Source organism: Ascaphus truei, chromosome 20, assembly GCF_040206685.1.
Source record: "Ascaphus truei isolate aAscTru1 chromosome 20, aAscTru1.hap1, whole genome shotgun sequence".
NCBI classification, from domain to species: Eukaryota; Metazoa; Chordata; class Amphibia; order Anura; family Ascaphidae; genus Ascaphus; species Ascaphus truei.
Window position 1 is genome coordinate 17,036,116 of NC_134502.1, and position 13,867 is coordinate 17,049,982.

Below are 13,867 nucleotides of genomic sequence, written 5' to 3' on the forward strand. Positions count from 1 at the left end.
GGAGCGGGAGGGAGTGGAGCGGGAGGGAGGTGAGTGGAGCAGGAGGGAGGTGAGTGGAGCGGGAGGGAGGTGGAGGGAGGTGAGTGGAGCAGGAGGGAGGTGAGTGGAGCGGGAGGGAGTGGAGCTGGAGGGAGGTGAGTGGAGCGGGAGGGAGGTGAGTGGAGCAGGAGGGAGGTGAGTGGAGCGGAAGGGAGTGGAGCTGGAGGGAGGTGAGTGGAGCGGGAGGGAGGTGAGTGGAGCGGGAGGGAGGTGAGTGGAGCGGGAGGGAGGTGAGTGGAGTGGGAGGGAGGTGGAGGGAGGTGAGTGGAGTGGGAGGGAGGTGAGTGGAGTGGGAGGGAGGTGGAGGGAGGTGGAGGGAGGTGAGTGGAGTGGGAGGGAGGTGAGTGGAGCGGGAGGGAGGTGAGTGGAGGGAGGTGAGTGGAGCGGGAGGGAGGCGAGTGGAGCGGAGGCGAGTGGAGCAGAGAGTGGAGCGGAGGCGGGGAGGTGAGTGGAGCACCGGGGAGGGGGGGAGGTGAGTGTGATAGGGGGGGGGAGAGGACAGAGGGAGAGGTGTGTGTGTGTGTTGTGTGTCCTTTGGCCCGTCACTCCGCCTCAGGCCAATGAGAGGTGTGCGGGGGCGGGCGGGCCAAGGGACCAATGAGATTTCCCCTAGGGACAGAGGCCATGCAGACAGGCATACAGTGCTTTCACAAATATAGTATAAGATATACACATACATACACCACAGCAAGATGTTAGTTACAGGGGCAATACAACACTCACAAGCTGGGTTACCAGAATAGGATGTTACTGGGACAATAAGGCACCCAGGAGCAGGGTTACCCAAATAAAATGTTGCAGGAGCAATAAGGCACTCATGAGCTGGGTTAAAATAATACAGTTTTATTAGAAGGTGCAGAAAATCATCACTCAGGGGCTAGGTTACCCCAATAAGATAGTACAAAGATGATAAGGCACCCAGGAGCAAGGTTACCCCAAAAAAATGTTACAGGAGCTGGGTTACAAAAATTAATTCATAAAAACATTATGAAGGTGCAGACAAGAATACAAGAGACATTAAGTGTGAGCGGCCGGTGTGACCACCATTATAAGGAAGAGTTGAATAGTCAGGTCAGGTGACAAATGTCAGGGGTGTAACACCCGAAGTCCTTGAGAGCCTCCCGATGTCAGAGGTGGGACACGAGCTATAAAGAAAGGTGAGACAGTGACACAGACAGGAGGGAGCTATGGGACATGGAGTCTGTCCCTCCCCCCGCAGGGTGACACAGTCAGGAGGGAGCTATGGGACATGGTGTCTGTCCCTCCCACCGTAGGGTGACACAGTGACACAGACAGGAGGGAGCTATGGGACATGGCGTCTGTCCCTCCCCCGCAGGGTGACACAGTGACACAGACAGGAGGGAGCTATGGGACATGGAGCCTGTCCCTCCCCCCGCAGGGTGACACAGTGACACAGACAGGAGGGCGCTATGGGACATGGAGTCTGTCCCTCCACCCGCAGGGTGACACAGTGACACAGACAGGAGGGAGCTATGGGACATGGAGTCTGCCCTCCCACCGCAGGGTGACAGTGACACAGCCAGGAGGGATATGGGACATGGAGTCCTGTCCCTCCCATCGTAGGGTGACACAGACATGAAGGAGCTATGGGACATGGAGTCTGTCCCTCCCCTCGCAGGGTGACACAGACAGGAGGGAGCTATGGGACATGGAGTCTGTCCCTCCCCTCGCAGGGTGACACAGACATGAAGGAGCTATGGGACATGGAGTCTGTCCCTCCCACCCTCCCCCAAGGGTGAAACAATAAAACTCACCCGTCTTACTCTGAATAAACCACAGCCCCGCCATCAGCAACACCCCTATCACAAAGGCGCACAGCGTGACCCCAACAACGGCTACTACACCAACGCCCTGTGTGCGTCGCTCTGCAAAACCACACACGTGTTAGTAGCGTCACCGGGCCACCTCTGTAACCGCTATACACTCCCATTATAGGTATGGATCCTTACCTGTGCGTACAGGTGGAGGGGGGAGGGGGCGAGGTGACTTCCTGTGACCTGCAGGGGGGGGGGGGGGGAAGGAATAGCAGAGTGAGTACGAGTAGGTAGAAATCAGTCCGCCTCGCTCCTGCGCTGGTTGGGATGCCGTGCCGGTCGCTCCTGCGCTGGTTGGGATGCCGTGCCGGTCGCTCCTGCGCTGGTTGGGATGCCGTGCCGGTCACTCACCTGCGCTGGGGTGGATGGGGGAGTCGGAGTGAGCAGGAATAGTAACAATCAGAGGCTGTGTGACAGTACGCAGGAACAGCATCCTCGGGACGGAGGGGTGAGGCGAGAGACCGGTGCATGGGTCATCCTGGGGGGGGCACTGGGGGGTGAGAGAGAAGGAGTAGCAGAGAAGAGCTAGAATAGCAGGAAGCTGCCGCACAGGCTTGAGGTGCAGCGACAGAGCTGTGTGTATGGGTGGGGTCATTACCAGAATAGCAGAAGAGGTTGCAGGGCGGAGCTGCAGCGACAGAGCTGTGTGTATGGGTGGGGTCATTACCGGAATAGCAGAAGAGGTTGCAGGGCGGAGCTGCAGTGACAGAGCTGTGTGTATGGGTGGGGTCATTACCGGAATAGCAGAAGAGGTTGCAGGGCGGAGCTGCAGCGACAGAGCTGTGTGTATGGGTGGGGTCATTACCGGAATAGCAGAAGAGGTTGCAGGGCGGAGCTGCAGTGACAGAGCTGTGTGTATGGGTGGGGTCATTACCGGAATAGCAGAAGAGGTTGCAGGGCGGAGCTGCAGCGACAGAGCTGTGTGTATGGGTGGGGTCATTACCGGAATAGCAGAAGAGGTTGCAGGGCGGAGCTGCAGCGACAGAGCTGTGTGTATGGGTGGGGTCATTACCGGAATAGCAGAAGGGGTTGCAGGGCGGAGCTGCAGCGACAGAGCTGTGTGTATGGGTGGGGTCATTACCGGAATAGCAGAAGGGGTTGCAGGGCGGAGCTGCAGCGACAGAGCTGTGTGTATGGGTGGGGTCATTACCGGAATAGCAGAAGAGGTTGCAGGGCGGAGCTGCAGCGACAGAGCTGTGTGTATGGGTGGGGTCATTACCGGAATAGCAGAAGAGGTTGCAGGGCGGAGCTGCAGTGACAGAGCTGTGTGTATGGGTGGGGTCATTACCGGAATAGCAGAAGAGGTTGCAGGGCGGAGCTGCAGCGACAGAGCTGTGTGTATGGGTGGGGTCATTACCGGAATAGCAGAAGAGGTTGCAGGGCGGAGCTGCAGCGACAGAGCTGTGTGTATGGGTGGGGTCATTACCGGAATAGCAGAAGAGGTTGCAGGGCGGAGCTGCAGTGACAGAGCTGTGTGTATGGGTGGGGTCATTACCGGAATAGCAGATAGTGTGTGTACCTTGGGTGTAGCAGTGACTTCCGGACTTCTCAACCCACGACACAGCAGAGTGTCCCGCGCACACAGCTCCAGTCTGCAGTGTAGGAACTGGATAGAGTGGTTGTAGAAGGGGCGGAGCTGGAAACTGAAGCTCCTTGTCGGTGAAGTCAGGGAGCAGGGCGGGGGTGGGGCCAAAGGGAGGGTTACACCCACTGCCGCTGGGCACCCGCCCACAAGGAGCGGGATGTGGGAGGAGGTGAGCGGGTCAGAGGAGGGGGAGAGAAAGCAGAGAAGGAGGGAGAGGCCGAGAGAGGGAGGAGCCGGGGAGAGAGAGACCTGCGAAGATGGGGAGTGAAAGAAAGTGAGAGAGAGGGAGATAAAAGAGAGAGGAAAAGGGAGGAGGAAAGATGAGGAGGTAGAGAGAGGAAGAAAAAGGAGAGAGGGAGGAAAGAACGAGTGAGGGGGAGAGAAAGAGGAGCAGGTGGAGAAGAGAATAGAGCAAAAGGAAAAGAGACAGTCAGCGAAAGGGTGTGAGTGAGAAAGGGACAGATAGGGAGAAAGAGACAGTGATAGACAGAGAGATAAGTCCCTCCTGACCTCGGCCTGCACTCTGCTCCATGCGCTCACACTGCACACACCCCCACGCTCACACTGCACCTCTGGACCACGAACCCGCATCCGAGCGACCGCAGCAGTCCTGAGAGAGCGCTCTGAACTGACGCGAGACAGGCAGGGGAGCTAATGGGGAGAGAGAGAGGCATCTGTCACTGACACACACTGCTATCTGCCAGTATGACACACACAGCTACGTCACTGTGACACACAAAGCTATCTGTAAGCGGGAGAGATTGTGGGTATAGAGAAGCCAACTAGGGAAAGATGTCAGCCGTGTTGGATGCTGGGTGTCCATTTTGGGCATATGGTGGCCTGTTAGTATAATTGGACCACCATCTTGGACACTGAGCATCCATGTTTGGCACTAAGATGCCATCTTTGGGCTAAACAGCGGCCATGTTACATCATGGCAAACAATACCATGGCCATCTTATATAATATCAGGCAACCGTCTGGGATAGTAAAGCAGCCATCTTATGCAGTAAAGTCGCCATTTTGGATGGCAGAGCATCCTAAAAGAGCCCCCACAAGACACCTTTCCGTGAGACAGCATTCGGACATCTGGTTACCCCTCCCCCCCAGGACTCACCTCGTCCCTCCGCATGAAAGTGGCCATCTTGTCCCGGTAACATGTGACTGGGAGGCGCGCAGGGGGCAGAGTCAGTGCCTCGAGCCCGACCCATGGAGGGGAGCCTGGAAAAAGTGGAAAGCACAGCTGTTTTTCGCAGCGTAACGAGCTAGTTATGTGCAACCCGCACCTTTATCTGACAATACGAACCCACGCACAGCTACAGATGCAACTGCCGGTTTTGAGCCAGCGCTGTGAGGAAAATTCACAAGCATCTCGCAAACACTCTGCAGCATAGTCCATAGACGCTGTAAAGGCCCATCGGATTAACACAGCGGGGGTCCCTGCGTTGGAATGGGACTCGCAGCCCGGTAGGATTCACACAGCGCGAGTCCCGTTCAAATGCAGAAATCCCCGCTGTGTTAATCCGATGGGCCAATATAGCGTCTATGGACTATGCTGAGGATTTTCCCCAAGATGTTCATGGAATTCCTCAGAATCTGGGCCAAACCCGACAGTTGCACCTGTCAGTATTAAGCGCACAGCTACAGATGTAGCAGAAGGCATTGCACCCATTATTCTGCTTCAAGGTACAAATGTAGCTTTGCTGTTAGCGAAACGAGCGATTTTAGCAACTCGGGGGCTCCATTAAATTGTATGGCCAATCACCCGATAACGCGAATCACCGGTAAATTCTCGCGACTGCGGTAACGCGAAACCGCATGATAACGGCTGCAATAATGTCTCCTAGATATGTGTATATCAGTATAACACACACACAAACACACACACACACAGCTATCGGTCAATAAAACACACAGCTATCTGTCAATATAACATATACAGGTTTCTGTCAGTATACCCCAGGCACAGATATCTGTCAGTCCAACACACACACACACACAGCTATCTGTCAGTACAGCACATACACACAGCTATCTGTCAGTACAGCACATACACACAGCTGTCAGTACAACACAGGCCTTTCTGAGCAGTCCTATCTTTATGGTAGGGATGGATTGCACCTTAACAAAGAGGGATCTTCTGTGCTAGGGGGGAGGCGATTTGAAACTAGAAAGGAGGGGGGAGGGACAAGCATGAGGTAATGAACTAGAAAGAATAGATAGGAATGGGGAAATGGAGATGTAGGGTGACCAGACATCTCGGTCTAGCCAGAGCAGTCCCGTTGTTTTGTCCTGTGTTCCCGGTGTCCCGAAATGTAGCCGTATGTTGACGGACGTGCATGTGCGATCGCCGCTTGCCAGCAATGCATGCATGATCGGCGATCGCCATTCGTGGCGTTTGTCCAGGGAAAAATGTGGTCACCCTGTGCAGGTAGAGTGGGGGGCAAGTGGGAGTTTGGCAAGCAGGGAGGCACCCATGAAATACAAATAATACTAGGAAACTTCTAAAGAATAAAATCAATGGGAAGAAAAAGGCAGGAGCAGATCAGATAACAGCACAGAGTGATAACAACCTTAAAGCTGCCGTTCAGTCTTTTTTTTTTTTTTTTTTTAATTAATTTTTTTACTTCAATAGTTTCATGTGGGCAATCTCTAATTACCTAAAGAACTGTATAGCTGCAGGTTAATTCGTTCTCCATGTATTGATCGGTGAAATTTGGTGACATCATTAGTGAAGGGATATGTTTTTCTTCTGCTTCTGTCACTCAGTGGAAGCTCATGAATATTCATGAGCACTCCTGCACTGACATGTGCTAGAGGGAGGGCAGGGCTGACAAAGGGGTGTACCAGAGCTTGTGACAGGACATGAAGGGGCAGTGCCTTAGCAAATGGCTGTTAAAATAGAATACAAGAAAATTGGTCTTTCAAAGTTGTTTTTTTAAAAACAGAAAATGCTAAAAGTATTTTTTCTTACTACAGAACTGATTTATTAAAAAACACACACATGCAGGATAGACTGAACTGCAGCTTTAAATTCATGCTTGCTAATGCAAGAAGCGTGACTGTTCTGTCTCCTTTCCCAGCATTTTCTGGTTTCCTCCTGTTGCTATGGAAACCACCCTTTATCTTCTTTTTGAGTTGTGCTGCTCCTCCTCCCCTTGCCTTTTGGTGCAGTCCTACCTCCTATTTCCCCTCTGATTCTGTCATGTCCTGTCCTGTCCTTTCAGAGTGTGCCTCCCTGCAGCAAGGTTCTCCCACTATTTCCCTGTGAGATGTCTTTGTTTTTTACCTATTCCTATTCCCACTACATGTGCCCAACCCTTAGTGTGTATTTAGTGTGCTTTTCCCCCCTTTTATTTCTGTTTTGTTCCCCCCAATAAACAATTCAGAGAACATAACTCTCCCTTGTTTGGAATAGGGACCAAGTTGAGCTGTCTGACTCTACTCACTAGCCACATTGTGCATGAGTCAGAATACTGACATAAAATGGGGGAGCTTGAATTAATAGCTACAAGGGAGTATGGTATCATAGGCAGGGCCGTCAACAGGGGGGCCTGGCCGGTGCTGGAATTTCCGTCTGGCAGAGGTATGAGGTGTGAGGGTAATGTGTGTGGGTATTGAAGGAATAGGTTGAATTATGTGTGTGGGGGGGGGGTATGTTGTGTGGGGGGGTTGAATTGTATGTGTGGTGGAATTTTGTGAGAGTTGTGTGTGTGGCCAGTGGGGGCGTTGAGTGAGAGGAGAATGGGCATTGAGTGATAGATGGGAGGGAGAGTGTAAGAGGAGGGGGGAGGGGGTTTGAGTGAGAGAAGGGGGGAAGAGAGAGAGAATACAGGAAGAGTGTAAGAAGATAAATACATGAGGGGAGTGTGAGAAGGGGAGGATAAAATAGTGGGGGTAATGAGGTGAGAAAGAGGCTTCGCAAGGCCGCTGACGGGGGGGCCCAGTAGAAACGCTAGTCCTGGGCCCGGGGAAAGTGGTCAGTAGCCCTGATCATAGGCATTACTGAAAAATGGAGGGATGAAACTCATGACTGGACAGTTAATTTAGAGGGTTATTCCCTTTTTCTGAAGGATGAAGCAAATAGAAGAGGAGGCTGAGTATGCTTATATGTTAAACCGGATCTAAAACCTATAAATAAGGGAAGATGTTTATGAAGGGAATTATGAAAATGTAGAGACCTTGTTGATAGAAATTAGCAGTGGAGGTAAAAGTACAAAGAAAATGTTTGTAGGGATATGCTATACACCACCAAATATCTGTGAGATAGAGGAAGCCAAAATATTTTTGCAAATGGAGAAGGCATCAAAACTAGGTCATGACTTTAATTATCCAGACATAAACTGGGACAATGAGATTAGCATTACAGCGAAAGAAAACAGGGTTTTGGGGGTGCTTAAAGACAATTACATGACCCAAATTATTGAGGAACCAACCAGGAGTGGGGCAATACTGGATTGGTAATATATAAAAAAAAAAATGTAGAAGTTATAACAAATATTCAAGTCCCGGAACATTTGGTTACCAGTGATCATAACATGATCTCATTTGAAATAAATGATTGAAAACCATATTGTACAGGTTAAACAAAGACTTGAAAATTTTAAAAAGCAGATTTTAGAAATGAAGGACTAATCTACAAGAAATACATTCAAATGACATTTTTGCAGGAAAAAAATGTGGAAGATAAATATGCAGTCTTTAAAATATTGTTGGATACATTCACTTATATTGGGTAATAAATATAAAAGAAACAACTCTAAACCAGTGTGGCTAAATAAACAGGTAGAGGAAGAAATGGAAAGGAAAATGCAGGTATTTAGATTCTTAAAGTAAGAAGAGACAGAGGCAGCATATCAGAATTCTAAGAAATTTACAAAAAAGGATTGCAATAGAAAGTAAGATTAACCCAACACAATTCTTTAAGTACCTTAATAACAAAGAGATTAGAAAAGAGAATATAGGACCTTTTCAGTGTGATGGGCTGGCAAATTATTGGAGATAAGGAAAAAGCAGAAGTACTAAATACATTCTTTGTCTCTGTATTAACCAAGGAGGAGTCAATTCCAAAAAATATTGCAACACGAGGAAGCTACAAACTCTATACAGTATTAACAAACAATTGGTTAACTGAGGAAGAAGATACATGGCTTGATAAATTTAACGTAAATAAATCACCCGGCCCGATGGCATGCACCCATGGGTTTTAAAGGAGCTTAATTTAGTAATAGCCAAACTATTATATTTAATATTGAAGGATTACATTTTCACAGGTTCACTACCACAAGATTGGTGCAAAGCAGATGTGGTACCTATTTTTACAAAAAGAAGCTAGATCACAACCAGGGAATTACAGACCTGTAAGCCTGTCAGGAATAGCCCTGACTTAGTTTCCTAAATCTCCCTCTCTCACAGCTCCTTTGTCCACCGGGTATCCTACTATTTTCTGTCTGCTCTGGGTTTTCCTCTGTCTGTCTCCTCTTGGGTGCTCCTTTCTTCTGTCTCTGACTACCTTATAGTTTCCTGTTTCCTGCACGTCTTTGCCTTTGTTTTGTGATCCTGACACCTTCTGTTTTTGGCTTGACCAGTTCCTTGTAGTATCATATGGGAGAAAAAGAACCCAGTCTTTCAGCACTCAATCACAACAAATGTATAATTGTAAATTTAAAATACTTTATTAATAACTATGAATAAAAAATAGGGTGTTAAAACGTAATTAAATAGTATACTTGAACAGCACGTGACTGTATCCTTGGTAACCCACCTAAGTCTAGGTGGGTAGATGTAGTAAGATCCCTAATAGATACTCGGGATCAGATGCTATAAGTTATAGCTACCTAAAGTATAGGAAAGGAGCCTAAGCGAGCCCACCAAAAGGACAGTCTCTATGTGAGTGTACAGTATCTAGGCGTGTAGTGCGCACTAAATGGATACACTAATGATGTATATTCTGTGGCATATAATGCGATAGGTTAGACCTATATGATATCTGCCCCTGATTGAGGTTGCACTGGTTGCTGCATAGATTCACCAGCGCTGTCAGAGCTAAGTCTCTAGTAAAGACATATATTGCCCACACTATAAAATTAAGTGCAGACTAATAGGCAGACACTCAGGTAAGGTATATAATTGTCGGCATATTGTGAACCAAATAGGCACTCCCTCACTACTGTCAGTAAGGTACCTCACGAACACCCTTTAATTAACAGATATTACCGATACCTTACTGACAGTAGTGAGGGAGTGCCTATTTGGTTCACAATATGCCGACAATTATATACCTTACCTGAGTGTCTGCCTATTAGTCTGCACTTAATTTTATAGTGTGGGCAATATATGTCTTTACTAGAGACTTAGCTCTGACAGCGCTGGTGAATCTATGCAGCAACCAGTGCAACCTCAATCAGGGGCAGATATCATATAGGTCTAACCTATCGCATTATATGCCACAGAATATACATCATTAGTGTATCCATTTAGTGCGCACTACACGCCTAGATACACTCACATTGAGACTGTCCTTTTGGTGGGCTCGCTTAGGCTCCTTTCCTATTCTTTAGGTAGCTATAACTTATAGCATCTGATCCCGAGTATCTATTAGGGATCTTACTACATCTACCCACCTAGACTTAGGTGGGTTACCAAGGATACAGTCACGTGCTGTTCAAGTATACTATTTAATTACGTTTTAACACCCTATTTTTTATTCATAGTTATTAATAAAGTATTTTAAATTTACAATTATACATTTGTTGTGATTGAGTGCTGAAAGACTGGGTTCTTTTTCTCCCATATGATACAATCACGTCTCCATCCAGTCAGCACCTCACTGTGGTTAACACTAGCTGTGCGGGTTTTCTTTACGTGTACCAGTTCCTTGTAGTCCTGATTTCATATTAAAGGCCCTTGCTAATGAACTAGCTTGCCCCAGTCTGTTTCCTGCTAGCAAGTCCCAGTCCTGTTCCCTAATACCAGTTCTGTCCTCAGTTCCAGTCCTGTTCCTGCTTCCCTGCCCTTCCCTGACTTCCTGCTGCTGACCTTTGCCTGTGACCCCAGCCATGCTATTTGCGTTCGACCTCTGCCTGTGACCGCGACCACGCCATCTGCCTCTGACCTCTGCCTGTGACCACCGACCACGCTATCTGCCATGTGCCTGCGACCCTGACGAGTCTTGCCTGCTCCCCACTGTTCTGGCCACCGAGGTCCTACCCTCTCATGGAGTCTCACTTGTGACAGAAAACAAAGGCCATTTCAGGACCTCCCCGGAACAGATCCATCACCTGCCTGCTTCAGCAGACACCTTCTACTTGCGTTAGGGGAAGATAAGTACTTTTATTGGTGTTTTTGAAGACCCATTTGGGATCCTGAAGTTTTTTTGCTTCAAGTGTTCTGTAGGATTATTGTTCACTTTGTCCCTGAGTTCCCTTTTTTCTTTTTGTGAGAATTTCAGTTGAAGAGGCTTTTTCAGTTTCAAAAAGAAAAATCTCCACTGTACTCTCTGTAAAGATAGGGAAGACATATTGCATTCAAAACTTTATAGTGGAATAGTGGAAAAGAAAGAGGATGCCTTTAACCAAGGTAAAGATCCCTTAACTCAGGCACTTCAATTTGCATTGAATGAGATTGATTGCCCCTATGGACAACTTGATAAAGAGCAAGAGGCCAAGGCTGCACTACAAAGGTGTCTGTCCACAGCAATTGCTAAGTGCGTACTCCAGGAGAAAGAAAAGCATCAGTTAGAAAGTGACATGGTGATCATGTCAAGTAAGCAGGAGAAGGCATATACGGGCACTGTCCAGGACCAGAGCTCCGTTGGTCAACTTAACACAGTGCTGGAAATCTCTCTGAAGGAAATTGACAGGCTTAGTACAGAGCCAAAAGTCTCTCAAAGGGAAGCTCACAGGCGTAGTACAAAGCTGGAAGCCTCTCTGTAGGAAATTTGCCACTTCAACACAGAGATATGTTCAGTGAGAGAGACCTTCAGGGGGTTTAGGAGTGATTTCGAAACTGTAAACCAAGAGTGCAAGAATCTGCAAGAAAATAATTCGGTTCTCTCTGTCCAGATCAGTGAAGGAGATATGAAACACCACAAAACAGGAGGAGAAGAGGCTATTGGTACAAGAAAATTCAAAGATGCAATTGGCACTGGAAAAAGCAGAAGGCGCCTTGGAAAAAGAAAAAGGTAATTCCGTATGTTTCCAGTTAGAACTTTCTAAAATCAGAGAAGACTCTGAAAGAAACAATAGAAGCCTCTTAACATTCCAGAAATACTACAGAGCCCTCATCCAAGGAAGGATGGAGAGACAGCGTTATCTGCTCAAACGCTCCGCAGCTGTCATCATACAGGCCGCCTATAGAGGGATGAAAATTTGTCAGCTTTGTTGCCGGAATAAAGCAGCCTGCGTTCTTCAGGCAATCTGGAAAATGCAACGACAAATGAGGAAATATGAATATCTGAAACAATGTGTGATTGTACTGCAGTCAAATGTCAGAAGGGTCCAGCAACAAAGACGCTACAGGAATATAAAGAAAGCTGCTTTTGTGATCCAGTCCAGATACAGATCCTGCATCCTAACCAAGAAAGCTGTGAGTTCCTATAAGCGCATTCGCTATGCAGTCTCAGTGCTACAGTCTGCTTTCCAGAAGATGCTGGAAAGAAGAAGCAGATTACGACAAAGAAGTGCAATTCTGCTCCAGTTATTCTACCATGCCCACTTGGTCCGAACCAGATTCCCTTGTTATGAAAGCCGTCGGCATCAAGATTCAGTCTGTGACTAGAATAAAACAGACAAATAACCGCTATTGCACAATGAAAAGAGCATCACTGGTTATTCAGCCGTGTTTTCGTCTGAATAAATGTATGCACCAAGAAAGAAAGATGTCACAGTTGGAGCTGCTGAGAACGCAGCCCAGGTTGAGCTGCTGGAGATCTTTTATGCTGAGCCAGACACAGATGGTCACACGAGCAACAAAGAAGACATACAAGATGCCTAAGACAATTCACTGTCAAACTAGTGGAAGATGCGTTTGAGCGAGAAGTCTTCTGTGGGGTTAAGGAAAATAATTCCCCCACTGACTCTTGTTAACAGCCTGATGTTCCTATACCCGATGCCTATGCTCCTGCGATGAAGTTAGACGCACGCCTCATGATATTCCGTGATGCCTGATGTATCTGGTTCTAAGGCCTATGCTCCTGCGAGAAGGCTAAAGGTACTTCTCTCTGGTTTCCCAGCAGCACCAGTGGTATCTGTTGCGGATGCCTATGCTCCTGTGAAATCTGGAGGGTTGTCCGGAGGTTACATTGAGCTGGCCTTCCATCAAGGTCTCCCAGGAGAGCCTGGAGCGTTGTACGGAGTCGTTGCTGATGCCTATGTTCCTGCGAAACATGAAGTGAGTCGGCTTTCCATCAGAGATGTCCTGCTAAACCTGGAAGGTCGTCCGGAGGATCTGCTGGCGTCTTTGCTCTCGCTGTGAAGACGAGCGCACTTTCTTCTTTTTTCCCATCAGTATCTGATGCATTCTCTGCCGAGTCTGTGACCTCCTCTGCAAAGTCGTTTACTCCTCACGGATTCTCTGGCTTTTGTGTTGAGGCATCCTGACACTCAGAGAATTGCATCCTTCTGTCAGCCTTCTGATGGACTTGTACAGCCTGTGCCCGTGGAGCACCTTCTGCCTGTCAACAAATCACCAGACGTGCGCCACCCCAAACCGGCCTTTCATCAAGATCTCCCTGAAGAGTCTGGAGGGTCGCCCGGAGGACCTCCCTGGAGAGGGGGGGAGTAATGTCAGGAATAGTCCTGACAGTTTCCTAGATCTCACTCTCTCACAGTTCCTTTGTCTGTCCACTGGGAGTGCTGCTGTTTCTGTCTGCTCTGGGGTTTCCTCTGTCTGTCTCCTCTTGGGTGCTCCTGTCTTCTGTATCTGCCTGCCTTATAGTTTCCTTTTTCCTGTTCCTCTTTGCCTTTGTTTTGTGATCCTGACTCCTTGTGGTTCTGTCCTGACCTGATCTGACCCGACCTGTTCCTTGTAGTCCTGATTTCATATTAAAGGCACTTGCCATTGAACTAGCTTGTCCCCGTCCTGTTCCCTAGTCCCCGTCCTGCTCCTGAGTTCCAGTCCTGCTCCTGCTTCCCTGCCCCGTCCTTGCCTTTCTGCTGCGGACCTCTGCCTGTAAACCCCGACCAAGCCACCTGCCGTCTTCCTCCAATCTCTTCCTGTGATCCTGACCACACCGTCTGCGGCCTGCCTCCGACCTGCCTGTGACCCCCAACTACGCTGTCTGCCATCTGCCTGCTTCCCGCTGTTTCGGCCACCAAGGTCTTACCCGCTCCAGGAGTTTCCCTCGTGGCAAAGCCTGACTTCAATTGTGGGGAAGCTACTTGAAGGTTTAGTACTGAAGAATAATTAG

General features: G+C 48.6%; 1 protein-coding gene across 1 annotated transcript in view; it reads right to left on the minus strand.

Annotated features, from left to right (window-relative positions):
- Positions 1 to 866: 866 nt before the first annotated feature.
- The window catches only part of TGFBR3L (transforming growth factor beta receptor 3 like), a 64,125-nt gene continuing 51,124 nt past the window's right edge, over positions 867 to 13,867 (minus strand). Inside the window, exons 2-8 of the mRNA XM_075578179.1 lie at positions 4,577 to 4,680; positions 3,970 to 4,110; positions 3,394 to 3,708; positions 2,226 to 2,364; positions 2,010 to 2,057; positions 1,815 to 1,925; positions 867 to 1,184 (exon numbers count right to left, since the gene is read on the minus strand). Of these exons, the coding sequence (XP_075434294.1) occupies positions 1,126 to 1,184; positions 1,815 to 1,925; positions 2,010 to 2,057; positions 2,226 to 2,364; positions 3,394 to 3,708; positions 3,970 to 4,110; positions 4,577 to 4,680 (917 nt within the window). The 3' untranslated portion in view covers positions 867 to 1,125. The remainder of the gene's footprint in view (positions 1,185 to 1,814; positions 1,926 to 2,009; positions 2,058 to 2,225; positions 2,365 to 3,393; positions 3,709 to 3,969; positions 4,111 to 4,576; positions 4,681 to 13,867) is intronic.